General features: G+C 33.9%; 1 protein-coding gene across 1 annotated transcript; it reads left to right on the forward strand.

Moving 5' to 3' along the window:
• Positions 1-2,117: 2,117 nt before the first annotated feature.
• CSLA02 (cellulose synthase-like A02) lies at positions 2,118-8,233 on the forward strand. The gene is made up of 9 exons (XM_086242360.1): positions 2,118-2,868; positions 3,031-3,129; positions 3,407-3,659; positions 4,983-5,093; positions 5,941-6,077; positions 6,254-6,367; positions 6,475-6,674; positions 6,769-6,987; positions 7,556-8,233. Exons 1-9 carry the CDS (start codon positions 2,539-2,541, stop codon positions 7,716-7,718), a joined length of 1,626 nt encoding a protein of 541 aa, XP_086098486.1. The 5' UTR covers positions 2,118-2,538; the 3' UTR covers positions 7,719-8,233.
• Positions 8,234-14,369: the final 6,136 nt, after the last annotated feature.

Below are 14,369 nucleotides of genomic sequence, written 5' to 3' on the forward strand. Positions count from 1 at the left end.
CTAGCACTAATTTACTATAAGGTTAAATTACCAATTTGCCCTCTAAAAATTTCTAAAAAAATTAGAAAGTCCAAATTTATTTCTAAAAAATTAAAATAAATTTTCCTCTATTAAATAAATTCTAGAAAAAATTCTAGAATTTTCGTAAACTCTTGGAAAAATTCTCAAAAATATTTTGAAAAATTACCAAAAACCTGTTTTAGAGAATTATTTTGAGACTTTACAGAAATTCTAGAATTTTTCTAGAATTATTTTATAGGGAATTTTATTTTCCTCTAAGACCGAGAAGTCTTTTGGGTAGCAAGTGTTCACGAGAAAGGTATTGTTAGTTTTTAGAAGACTAACGGTGCAGACCTCATATTTTTTGGAGTTCGGGAGATTATTCTATGAATTTCCAAAGAGTCTAGAGTATTTTAATTTTCTAGAAATAAATTTAGACTTTCCAAATTTTTTGAAAATTTTTAGAGGGAAAATTGGCATTTTGACCCCATAGTAAATTAGTACTAGTCAAGACAAGTCAGTAGGAATTTTTCTAGAATTTATTTTATAGGGAATTTTATTTTCCTCTAAGACCGAGAAGTCTTTTGGGTAGCAAGTGTTCACGAGAAAGGTATTGTTAGTTTTTAGAAGGTAGCAAGTGTTCACGAGAAAGGTATTGTTAGTTTTTAGAAGACTAACGGTGCAGACCTCATATTTTTTGGAGTTCGTGAGATTATTCTATGAATTTCCAAAGAGTCTGGAGTATTTTAATTTTCTAGAAATAAATTTAGACTTTCCAAATTTTTTGAAAATTTTTAGAGGGAAAATTGGCATTTTGACCCCATAGTAAATTAGTACTAGTCAAGACAAGTCAGTAGGAATTTTCCGTGTATTTTTCTAAGCTCGGAGCTATTTTTAATTAATTTTCAAAGTTTATAAAAATAGAATAATACAAAAAATCAAAAAATACAAAAAAAGATGTGACACGTGGCGCACATCCAGCGCGCCACGTCAGCATTAACGGAATTGTTGACGGAACAAGGTAAAATGAGACACGGGTGTAAGTTACAGGTGGTAATCTGGGACAAAAAAAACTTTCAGGTGGTAAAATGGGAATAAGTTACAGTTTTGGGTGGTAAATCGATAATTAAGCCTATTATTAATACTATACCCTACAAATATAAACATATCGTCCAATAATACTATTACACGTGGATTGGTTACACCATGTGGCGATATATCAGTTATATCCAATAACTTTTCCTAATAATGATTGATTGTGCACATTGAGGCTTGAAGCTCACACCACGGCCTGACATCGATCAGCTCGGAGGAATTAGAGAAGGAAGTGGCCGGAGGAATTAGAGAAGGAAGTCGCCAGAAATGTGGATTCAAATTTTTTGCTTGTTTTTGTTTGACTTTTAATATCAGGTATATTTCTAATTTTTAATAGTAGGGAGCAAAATGAAATGATTTTGTAGCGATTTTAATTGAGAATAAAATTATATAAATAATTGGATATATATTACATAAAATATTAATCTAAACAAGCAAAAATAAGACAAAGTAAATAATTAAAATCTTATTTTCAGTTAAATAATATTGGGGAAAAGAAGATATCGAATTCAAATGTAAAAGACTAAAAGTAAATAAAAATAAGTATAATTGAGATGCTCTCTCATTTTGAAATGACGGTGCTGCCCTTTTGCACTTTATTATACCTTGTAATTTCTTTTGTCATAATTAATACCTTGTGATATTCTTACCCAAAAGAAAAAAAAATACCTTGTGATATTCATACCCAAAAAACAATACCTTGTATATCTTACCAAAAACAAAAGAATACCATGTGATATTTTTGGGTCAAGAAGTGTGCCTTGTGACTCAGACTAGGAGTTGGAACAGTTAAAGGTATGATGATTCTCTTGATGGCAAAAGGAAATCTACCTAAAAACGAGAGTAATGAGGCAATTACAAATTTACAATAATACATATATAGTCTGGCAAAAGAAAAGAAAAGAAAAAGAAATATAACAATAATAATAAATATAAATAAATATGCAAATCCCAAATAGGACCAAAGCTTGACTATAAAAATAAAATGACCCTCTTTCTCTTTCTCACTCTCCCTCAGGGATTCACACACACTCTCTCTCTCTCTCATAGTCTCTCTCTTTCTATCACACTGCCTCAATACACTTCTATCTCTGCTTCATTTTGGTAACAAAGAGAAGCAGAGAAAGTATTGGGTTGGCACAGATCGTGAGAGAGGGGTTGCCTTAGAACAAGGGAAAGTGTAGATTCATTCCTTTCCTGTACCTTCCATTTCTGAGAGTGAGAGAGAGACAGACAGACAGACAATTTCCTCTCTGCTTTTTGCTCTAAATTCAAAGAACTTCCAACCCCATTCTTTCTGGTTTTTCCATATTGGATTTGAGCCCCAAAACTTTTATATACCATACCACATTGGGTCACATTTCACCAACTAAACCAGAGTGAGTGAGTGAGTTAAAGAGAGAGAGTGAGATCTGGGGGTTGGTTAACTTGGTTTTGGGTACTATGGCTGAGAGCACAAACAAAATTCTGATACCAGAAACATTCCAGGGGGGGACATATGACATTGCAGGCCAAATTGGGCTGATTTGGGAGCTGATCAAAGCCCCATTGATAGTCCCTCTTCTGAGAGTTGCAGTGTACATTTCCTTGGCCATGTCTCTCATGCTCTTCATGGAGAGGGTTTACATGGGGGTAGTCATCGTTTTGGTCAAACTCTTCTGGAAAAAGCCAGAGAAGCGCTACAACTACGAGCCCATTCAGGAGGATTTGGAGCTGGGCAGCTCTAATTTCCCTGTGGTTCTTGTCCAAATCCCCATGTTCAATGAAAGAGAGGTACTTTGCTTAATGCTTTGCTTTAGATGTGTTCATTGATGAGCATTGTTGTGTGTGTTAGCCTTTTAGCCATTTTTATATTCTGGGTTTGTGAGAAAAAAAGCCTAAAAGTATGGTTCTGCTGGTGGTGTGCTTGCTTTTCTTTTTGGGTCACACACACAGGTCTACAAGGTCTCTATTGGAGCTGCATGTGGACTCTCATGGCCGTCCGATCGTCTTGTGATCCAAGTCCTTGATGACTCAACTGACCCTGCGATCAAGGTACTACTTTCTACTACTCTACTACTCACCATCAATTCAGAAAATGATCCATCACTCAGATCACTCCCCAAAACATATTTCCCTTTCAATTTTTGCTACATTCTCACTATTCAAGTGACAATTGGGTCCCTTTTGCCTTCAGATTTCAATGTGTTTGTTAAAAAGCCAGACAGAGCATGTATATGAATTTATTGAATTTTCAGACTTAATTTCTGACATGGGTTTGTTATATATAATGATATGAACAAATGGGTTGCTAATTAATATTTGATTGCAGCAAATGGTGGAGTTGGAGTGCCAAAGATGGGCAAGCAAAGGCATTAACATAATATACCAAATCAGAGAAAGCAGAGGAGGCTACAAAGCTGGTGCTCTGAAAGAGGGGCTCAAACGAAGCTACGTCAAACACTGCGAATACGTGGCCATCTTCGACGCTGATTTCAGGCCTGAGCCTGACTATCTCAGGCGAGCCATCCCTTTCCTGGTCCACAACCCTCAGATTGCTCTCGTTCAAGCTCGTTGGAGATTCGGTAATTAATTATTTAATTAAATCACTAATTAATTAATAATCTGATTTGGTTTATTTATTTTATTTACCCTTTAATTGCGTTGCTCTGATTAAATTTTTCCACAGAGTGTCGGTGGTCTGATTTTTTTGGATTTTTCTCTCTTTTTTCTTTTTGTGGTAAACTCCTTTTTTTTCGTCGGCGGGATCTGTTGTGTATTGTTTTGTATGTAGTTTGTGTGTGTGGCATGTGCATGGCCCATGGGCCATGGGGTCTACTGGACTGAAACCCATCGATCACGGTCTTGGGCCCACTGGAGCAGGCCACCTGTTTAGGACACTTGTTTGTCTGCTGGCCCTACATCAAGGGCTACAATGGGACCCACATTGCCAAAATGTTAGAAAGTACTAGGAGTAGTGCCTCACACCAAGTGTGAGACTCACATCTAATTTTTCAGTTTTGGTTGTTTCTCTTGCAGATCACGTTTAGTTCGTATCCTAATTTAGAAAAAGCTAAAAAAGTAACTAGAAGTATCTAATCGTGTATGTTATTAACTTATTATCAATGCATTAATTCTTCAATTTACAATCTAACACTTTTTAATATGTCAGATATCAAGTCTTCTTTGATGCGGGATTTAAGTGCAAAGTGTGAGATAGCTTTTAAACACTCACACACATTCCACGTTAATTCCATATTTTAATCCGCGTTAATGAGACAAAAAATTATTTGTTTTCAATTTTTCATCTTTGCATGAAATGACGTATATGTCCTGAACATAGGATAAGAATCACATTCAGTCAGAGTCAGTGTGTCACCTCCGCCATGAACAGTGCTATAACTGCGGGGGTAGGTTTGTCATTTTGCTGCAAAAGAAGAAGGGCGTGGCAGTTTGTGACTTTTGCGTTGCTTTTCATACGACCCGGAATGTACGGATCAAATGGTCAACTATTTTCGTAGGTGCCCGGAAGGGAGTCCATTTCTGGAAAGTTAGGGGCAAATTTGTCATTTTAATTTTTCAAAAGGTTTATCTGCTAGCGAGTACTTTCCACGTGCCTGTTATATTGTTACCAAAACTGGGTAGTACCGTAAGCCTTGTGGTGGACCCTCATTCTCTGCTTTACCGACGCTCTTTTTGTCGTGCTCATGCTAGCGTGGCGGGCTCTGATTTGTGTCACGTGAGCACGAGACACCCAGTTTCCTACTTTTAAATGCTTGAAGTTTTCTTTTTATATTATTGATGGGCCACATATTACTATTATTATCACCACCATTTTTATTAATAATTAATAATTAATAATTATTAATTATATTGACATTGACACTGTTTATTATGTGGTTTTGTAGTGAACTCGGACGAGTGCTTGTTGACAAGAATGCAAGAGATGTCATTGGATTACCATTTCACAGTTGAACAAGAAGTTGGGTCAGCAACACATGCCTTCTTTGGCTTCAACGGTAAGCTATTTTTCTCAAAAACCAGTCGTGGTTTAATTTGAATAAACAATGACTGCATCGTCCTTGCTTATTAATTGGGTTTACATGTGCAAGAACTGGTTCAAATCTGCCAATTGATGGGGACTAATTGGACAAATATATATGTATATATGTATGTATAGTTGGTATGTGAGAGTGACTGGAAGAGATGAGAAAGAAAAGTTGACCAAGTTTAACAAGACTAATACTTGGTTTTGCACAACTTTAGAGTTGCAGGGAGAGATGTTACACTGTCATCATCATCCGCATTAATGCATCATGCCATGTTTTAATAAGTTTTGGATGAAATAGAAAACTTGGTAGACTTTTTGGTCCTTGGCTAAAAATCAAGCCATTGCCAGAATTTTGAATTTTGAAAACGAAGTGTATGATCTTCAATGGTCAAATTCCATTCTCAACACAATTTACTGGAGGTCATTGTCACAAAAATGATTCTGGTATAACTGTCTCATGGAAAACATATAATATATTTTCTGATTTCTGAACAATTTAATATCTAAATTTATACAGATTAGCAATTTCATTGTGCAGTTGCTAATCAATCATAGGAACTACTTCATTGGGAATTTCAAGTTTGTAATTGGAGATAAATTGGGACTTTGCTAAAGTACCATGGTACATTATTGCATATTGCATATATATTTACTCAGGTCTATACTGATGCTTACATAAAATAAGTTTCTTGTTAAAAATGATAAGTATTGAACCATGAAATGGGTAGTACTTGTTTTCATCTTTTAATTACAACTGCAACATTCAACTCATATAGTATTTGTAGTTTTAAATTTGACATAGGAATATATTCCAGGAACTGCTGGTGTATGGAGAATTGCTGCTATTAACGAGGCTGGTGGGTGGAAAGACCGGACGACAGTGGAGGATATGGATCTTGCTGTCCGTGCTAGTCTCAGAGGCTGGAAGTTTTTGTACCTTGGTGACCTACAGGTATCCTTTGACTCAATATGTGTGTAAAGATTATATGCTTCATGAATAGAACTTTTACTTTTTGGTCTTTTTAGTGACTATCTTACTACTGGCATGATAGATGATGTAAGCTCGTGGCATTCATCTAACTATCTTACCACATGAATGCATCGTCTGATCTATTATCTTTGATTCAGGTGAAAAGTGAACTTCCTAGTACTTTCAATGCCTTCCGCTTCCAGCAGCACCGATGGTCTTGTGGTCCTGCTAATCTATTTAGGAAAATGGTGATGGAAATAGTAAAAACTAAGGTGAGTTTAATTTAATGATATTATTCACAGATGGGTTACCAATCCAATTTAATCTTTTTCCTACTTATTAATATGTTCTAATATTATTTTTGTATGTACTACTGCAGAAAGTAACAATCTGGAAGAAATTTTATGTCATATACAGTTTCTTCTTTGTTCGGAAGATCATAGCCCACATGGTGACCTTCATCTTTTACTGTGTTGTACTTCCCCTGACCATTTTGGTTCCCGAAGTTTATGTTCCAATCTGGGGAGCAGTTTATATTCCTTCCATCATCACCATTCTAAATTCAGTTGGAACTCCAAGGTCTTGTAGACTCTACTTCTGATTTCTTCATCAGTTGTCTTTTATTACATGTTCTTCTATCATATGAAACTAATCTTATTCTTGAACATTGCAGGTCAATTCACCTTTTATTTTACTGGATCCTTTTCGAGAATGTGATGTCTTTGCACAGGACCAAGGCAACTTTGATCGGCCTGCTAGAAACAGGGAGGGCCAATGAGTGGGTTGTCACGGAAAAACTAGGAGATATTGTTAAGAACAAAGCAGCTGATGCTGCCAAGAATAAACCAAGCACCAAATTCTTCAAGAAACCCCGATTCAAGTTTGGAAATAGGTAAAGTTCATTAACACTTAATTCTTTCTGCTGCGGACCTGCTGTTATTTTTATTTTATTTTGTCATGTGCATAGAAATTTTTAACTAATTGCATTGACACGACATCTACACTGGCACATAGAGACTTCTGTCTTTTCTGCATTTGTGGACATTGGCACAAAACCAATCACATGTACTGTAGGTTTAAATTATTTGACAACATGACTAATCCCACAAGTAAGAATATTTTTTCTACTTTACCCTTTTCATTATTGTAGATCAGAATCTCTGCATTGCTCTATCCAACCTAAGCATCACCTAAATCTACGGCTAGCATATGACAGTAGCCAACTTTATAAACTCTATGAGTTTCTTAAGAGTGAGAAGAAGAGAAATCATGTGCACTTAGAAAATTAATATTACCTGTTGGACAATCCTAAGAAGTGTTTTTTTTTTTTTCTTTAATACTTTTTGCTTTGTCCTTTACTCCTTTGTTGATTTGGTTATTCTTTCCAACATTTCTACATACCTTCTTCTGCTAATATGCAATTTTTATTGTTTTTGATTCGTGGTGTGCATTATTAATAGGCTTCACCTCTTGGAGCTCGGATTTGGGTTCTTTCTGTTCGTCTGTGGATGCTATGATTATGTGCATGGAAAGAACAACTACTTTATATACCTCTTCCTCCAAACCATTACGTTCTTGATCTGTGGATTTGGCTACGTTGGAACCATCATCCCCAGCTCTTAGTGGCAGCGCTTCGTAGTTAAGTTATATAGATTAATCGACTCAATCTTCTTATTGTTTGTCATGCATGCCATGCCAGCATCTTTCTCCTCTGCAACAAGAGTTATGTAAGTGAGGTTCTATGAGAAAATGTTGGTTGCAAACTGTCTTATTTTCAGCTCATCAAGTTCATCTTGCCGGTGGAAAAAAAGTTCTTAATGCGCCTTCCTCAGCAGATCTCACATGATAGTTCAAATAAACATGGAAATTTTCAGAGAAAATTATACTGAGTGAATTGTCAAGGAAGAAGCAGATGATGTCGTTTTTTTTTTTTTTTCAAAGGACAAGGAGAGTGTACTATTTTCTTTGAATAGATTGTTTGTAATTGTGAAGTTTTGTTCTTTTTTGGGTTTGCCATTTATAGTTTTTCTTGGATTGTGGGGAATAAGCTCATGGATATGAAATAGTTGAACTTGTAATCAAAAATTACTCATCATCATTTGATGTCATTATATGATTAATTATTTTAGATTGTATCAGATTATTAAACTCCAAATATACAACATAGAGTAAGCAATAAGCTTGACAGTCTTTTTATAGGCTGTGAGTGCTTTTCTTTGGATCTCTTCCTCTGAAAGCAATGCTTTCTCAAAGATTACTCTGCAGGACTGCAATCATAATGACAAAAAATGGTTAATGATTCACCAAAGTTTTTAAGTCTGCTGAATTTTATATAAAGCACTCACCTTTCTCATAACTCTGATATTATTTGTTCTGGGATAACTAGTGTGCAACAGAAGTTTTATTTTTTTTGGCGACTGTGCAACAGAAGTTGCAGAACACAATTTCTTGGCTTTTATATGCACATTGCTTGTCTGACTCAGTGTCAGAGGTTTGTCGTTTCAAGACCCCACCTCATATGAAAATAGTGGGCTGTGACATAAAGTGCCATCCAAGTAAATTGAAAGGCATCTGTCGCAATCAAATGGACTATTTCTACCATATTTATTAAGCTATTGCCATCTCTTATTCAGTCATATTTTTACAAGAAATATAAATTGTGACTCTTCATAAATTGTCAATTTATTTTTAGTTGGATAATATACTTCTATTTACTATTAGAGCAAACAATCTACATGTTAGATTAAATGGCTATACATGCTCTTATATCACTTAATGTAAATTGTCAACATATTCGATTTAAGTCACTTTACATATAATGAGGCGTGTTGGAGATTGTGGCATATGAGAATGCCAAGCATTACCTTATATATAAATGTTGTGAGCATCTTGACAAATTATTAATTGGTTTTAAGTTGAATAGTTATACTTCTACATTATTTATTAAAAATATGATCGGCGTTCAAAAATTATATTGGTTAAATACGATTGTTTAACATCACCAATGACTGATTGAATAAGTAAACATTCAACATAAGATATATTAAGTGTCCTATCTTGAGTTGCACTGAAATTTTAAGATAAAACTCAACATATAAAACCATTTAAAATAACTCATAAAAGTGAGCTCTCAATACTCAGCAATGTGATGAGTAAATATTATACCCATAACATTACCCGCATATAATTTTGTCTTCATTGAGAAAAATGCTGAGCATAAGTTTTTCCGAATATGGTTACAGCTAGAATCTATAACTAATGCTGTTAAGCCAATTGATTTTACAACCTTTACGGTAACAAAGCATGACTCAGTGACTCACCATTTGTCCTAAACCTTCTCCGACAAGTGGGGAAAGGACATTCTTGAACATTTTATAATTCACTTTTCATGCCTATCTCAATCATTTGTAGGCTGTGATGAATGATGATAGGTGTTCTATATATCTGATCTCATCATCTTAGGCGTTCTATATATATACATAATTCACTTTTCACTGCTTTCAAAAGGGTAAACTTTGGTTGTGGAGAATAGATGTTTGCTTACAGTGATAATGGTGATGGGTTTACTTGCATTTCAAGTGTCATTATCTGTCTTAAACTTTTTCTTTACTTGAATCAAGGTGTGTCTTCGGGTGTATGAGAGAGAGAGAGAGAGAGAGAGAGAGAGAGAGAGAGAGAGAGCCACTATAATGATTAACCTGCAGTGCAGGCACTGCAATAATTATTTGTATAAAATATCATCAAAAGGAAGAGATTAAAGATTTTTATAAGGCCAACAAGATTTTTAATTAAAACTTCTAAAGTTATCAATAATTGTCTACTTAGGTATATTAATTCTTTGTATGTGTATAAAATATATCCTATGGAAACTTCCAAAGCAAGTTTCTCTCATAGGTTTGTCACAAAGAGATAATAAATGGCAGAAACAATGGGCTCATTGGATATGGAGGAACAATGGTGACTCTGCAAAAATTATATACACCAATTTCTGCTGTTTTGAAGTTTAGGGACGTTGAAGTGGGATAAGATTCCAATTTTCAACTTTGCAATCAAACATACAAAGTTACTAACATGGCATATACCATAATTATTCTTTCCATTATTATTATATATGAAGTTGAGAACACTGAACAAGCATTCTATTAGTGCAGCTGGCCATGTTCAAATTGACAGTACCCACCACTTGTTCTCCACGTAAATACATACCAGGTTTCATTTTGGATATAAAGGCATTGTATTGTCCCTATTGCCAACTACTATTGTCAGCAAAAGTCACAATGTGTGTTGTGACATTATTATACCAATCCACGATGGTGGTTCCTACCAAACTTCTAAACAAGCTTTTGTTACATTGCATTAATGTATGTATAAACTTTCTTGTTTTTTGTTGATGGCATTAATGTACTTTCAATCAATGAAGAAAAGGTTGAAAACCATTCACTTAAATTTACTTGATAATGTGATTATGTGATTATAAAGAGGTTTGCTAACTGCAATTGTTCACCGTTTACGTGTGTGTGAATGACTGATTCATTAGTTATTTGTACACTCATAGACAATCTTGCTAGTAAAATGCGTGATTAAGACAACAAAAACAGAAGGAAGATTAACCAAAAGCTTTATGGCATTGTATCTGAAAATGGTAGTTGAAAGTCTAAAAGTGAGAGAGTAATTAAGAATAATACTATACAAATTAAAGTGTCGGCATTGAAATTCACTTCAACATATTTTATGGTTGATTATTGATTTCTTTATGGCCAAAAAATTAAATAATTGATTTCCTTACGATTAGCATATTTTATAAAGTGGCACATGTCTAGTTGATGCCTGCATCAGTGTATATAATATAGAGTAGCTGCCTTTTTCAACTTCCATGCATTCAGATTTAGAAAAAGAAAAAAATCTAAAGCAGGGTGATCTAAATCTAAAGTACTTTAATCAAATAAAAAACTATAAAAAAAAAAAAAAAAAGAAGTTAATTAATAATAGTGAAATTTTCAGCATGGGAGATAGCTAGCATATATTTATATTTTGTTCAAATATAAAAAAGCTAATTGGGTTTTTCAAAATTTGGTCCCACAGTGTCTCAAACCGACTCTAAGAGAATTTTGTGCAGTCCAAATGCAATGTAGTTTTTAATGTCTTTCACCAATTTAGTTAACAAGACTTTTAGAAAAAATTTATCCATTTGTTTAGATTAAATTTGGAAGCTAGGTACCAGCTGCAAATTAATTTCTTCTCCCTCAGATGTACTTAGCCATGGAATTTTAAAATGTTATAGTCAAAGAGGTTGTCTTGAGAGCTTCTTTGTCCTTAAAAAAATATATATATATAATTAATAGTAACTAGGGGTTTCGAGTCCAAGGATTGAAACTCATACTTGCCGATATTTTAGAAGAGTTAATTACACTTACACTCCTTGAGGTTTATCGTCTTTTTACATATATCTCATGGGGTTTTAACAATTATATATACACCCTATAAGGTTTTAAAATTGTTGTATATAACCCTTTATAGTGAGACGAAAAATGATGAAAAATTATGCAAAAAAGCATGCTAAGGGGTTAAATGGCCTAATAAAATTACTCAAGATGTAAGATTCAACCTCAATATAAATATATTTTTTTTCTGTTTATTTATTTTTTTCTCTTGTAGGGGGTTATATGCAATAGTTTTGAAATCTCAGGGGGTGTATGTATAATTTTTGAAACCCCAAAAAGCGTATGTAAAAAGACGATAAATCTCAAAAAATATAAGTGTAATTAACTCTATTTTAGAATTGATAAATAAAACGGGACTCGAACTCTAATTATAAATAAGGAGATAAATGTTATGTCTTAAAAACCGTATTTTTAGGTGCCTAGAATAATCACTTAGAGAGATTATATTATAAGTTGGTAAGAGGTCTCATCACAGTGACACTGCTACTATGTGCTGTCTTGGGCTGATTGGTTTTTGGATTGAGTCTTGTCCTGTATTGACCATCGCCTCAATTATAAATTGAGGCATTAATTCTAACATTGTCATATCTGCCTTTGGAAGATCATAAGCCCATTTTTGCAAGCAAAATGGGGTCTCCACCCTTTTAATAATGCTCCACATCCTCTGTCGCTGCCTCTGTCCCCAATATCGTTTCTCATTTTTCCTCTATATATATTCCTTGTCCTTGTACAATACAACAAGGAAAGCATATTTATCTTATCTTCTATTCATGTGCTGTCATAAAGTTTCAGATTTTAGTTAAGGCCTCTTCCAAATTGTAAGTACTCTTTATGAATGGGATTTTTTAACCTACTCACACTTTTGTCCATACAAACAAAAAATGTCACAAATCCATTACAATTTTATTCCCACAAACATTTATGTGCCATACAGGGCCAGTATAATGACATTATAAATTGGCCTAGTGTCCTTTTGAAAGAAAGATTGGATCGTTGAATGAAACGTATTTTTCCCAATTGCAAATTGTAGGTGATTCTAAAGCTTTGATGTATTGTATTTTGCTTGTTATGCCATTCTTCAGCGTCTTAAAACCCTTATTCATGAAATTGGTGTTTTTGTTTAGAGAAGTTTAGTTTTGGTATGCGTTGGGTGAAGCAAATTTTGTAGCTGATGTCTTTGCTGATTTAGGTTGTTTCTTATAAAATCATGGTTTTTTTTTTTTTTTTTTGTCTAGTCAATTATTCTATAAAAAAGAAGACGGTTTTATAAGAAATGACTCAAATCATCCATGGCATGAGCTATAAAATTTGTTTCACCTAACCCGTGCCAAAACTAAACTTCTTCAAGCAAAAGCACCAATTTCATAAATGAGGGTTTTAGGGCACTAAAACGAGCATCTTTGTTCCGCATAGTGTTGTGTCGACCTTCAATTTTGATCTGTAGGGTTTAGGTTGTGATGTGGTTTTAATTTGTTGTGTAGCTTTGATTTCTTAAGGAAAAAGCTCACTTTCTTAAAATAAATTAAAAAAATTGATCAGAATACTGTAGTTGGGCATGTGATTTATGCATGGTTGGACCAAATTCCTATATAACTAACACAGAAATTAAGCATATCAAATCTAAGTAGTACATGTTCACAATGAAAACAAACGTGTACCACATTGAGTCTGAGCCTTTGAGAATTTGAGAAATTGAGATTTCATGAATTGAGAAGGGAATATATGGCTGGCTAAAAGAAGGATCCAATAATTTAGCCATGCATATAGGAATCACAATGAATAAAATAAAGAACTTGCAGAGATCGAGTGATTAACGGTGAAAGCATGTGTATGTAGGAATAATCACAATTCACCGAGCATGTGCATGACATGAGATACTACAAATTGTCCAGCAAACAAACCCTCAAATTAATGCATAAAAGGGTGCCTAAGGCCTTCCACAATGCGGTCTGAATTTGATCCCCAAATTCATTTTTTTGGTATAAAATAGGTATAGTGCAACCACAATGGCCCGAAATATGATCCTCATAATTTTTTGAGACCCAAAAGCTATTCCCAGTTCTGGGAATAGACTATATCCAAAATTAAATTAAATGGTTGTCTCACCAACAAATAAAAGCTATTAAATGGCTGATCCATCACTAAATTAAATGGTTGGCCCACTAACAAATAAATTAGTTAAATATTAATATCCTCATATTTGGGCCTCAACACCATTGTGTTGGTCATCCCGAAAATCTATATTTTTACATTTTTTGATACCCAAAATTGATTTGGGTACTTGGGGATCATCATTGTATAAAGCTTAGGGCATGTTTGGCATTCTATTAAAAAAAATTTTTTTTTTTTTCAAAAACAAAAAAACAAGTTTTAGTCAAAAAAAATGTGTTTGGTAGACCATTTTCAAAAACAATTTTAGAAAAAAATTCAAAAACATGTCTCTTTTTAAAAATGATAAAACATCGTTTTTCACAATTTTTATTTTTTTTATACTTTCTTCTTTTTTAGCTGTCATTATTTTTAAAATTTAAAAAAAATTTTAAAATTTCATATCAAACACGTTTTTAAATTTTAAAAATTAATTTTGAAAACTCACATTAAAAAAAAATAAAAAATAAAAAAAAAGTATAGGATACCAAACGGCCTAAAAGTCCAATTCCCTCCTCGACTTAACATGCTTCCTCAGATAGATCAATTGCAACCCTTCCTTACCCTTTTTGAAAGTCACTGTCTGCATTCATTTTCTGACAGAATACAGATGGAAAAATTGCAGGATATAATGTTGCTGACCAAGATGGTATTTAAGGTTGAATGGTTGATGCTGATCAGAGTT

Source organism: Dryas octopetala, chromosome 1 (genome assembly GCF_963921425.1).
Source record: "Dryas octopetala chromosome 1, drDryOcto1.1, whole genome shotgun sequence".
Lineage (NCBI taxonomy): Eukaryota > Viridiplantae > Streptophyta > Magnoliopsida > Rosales > Rosaceae > Dryas > Dryas octopetala.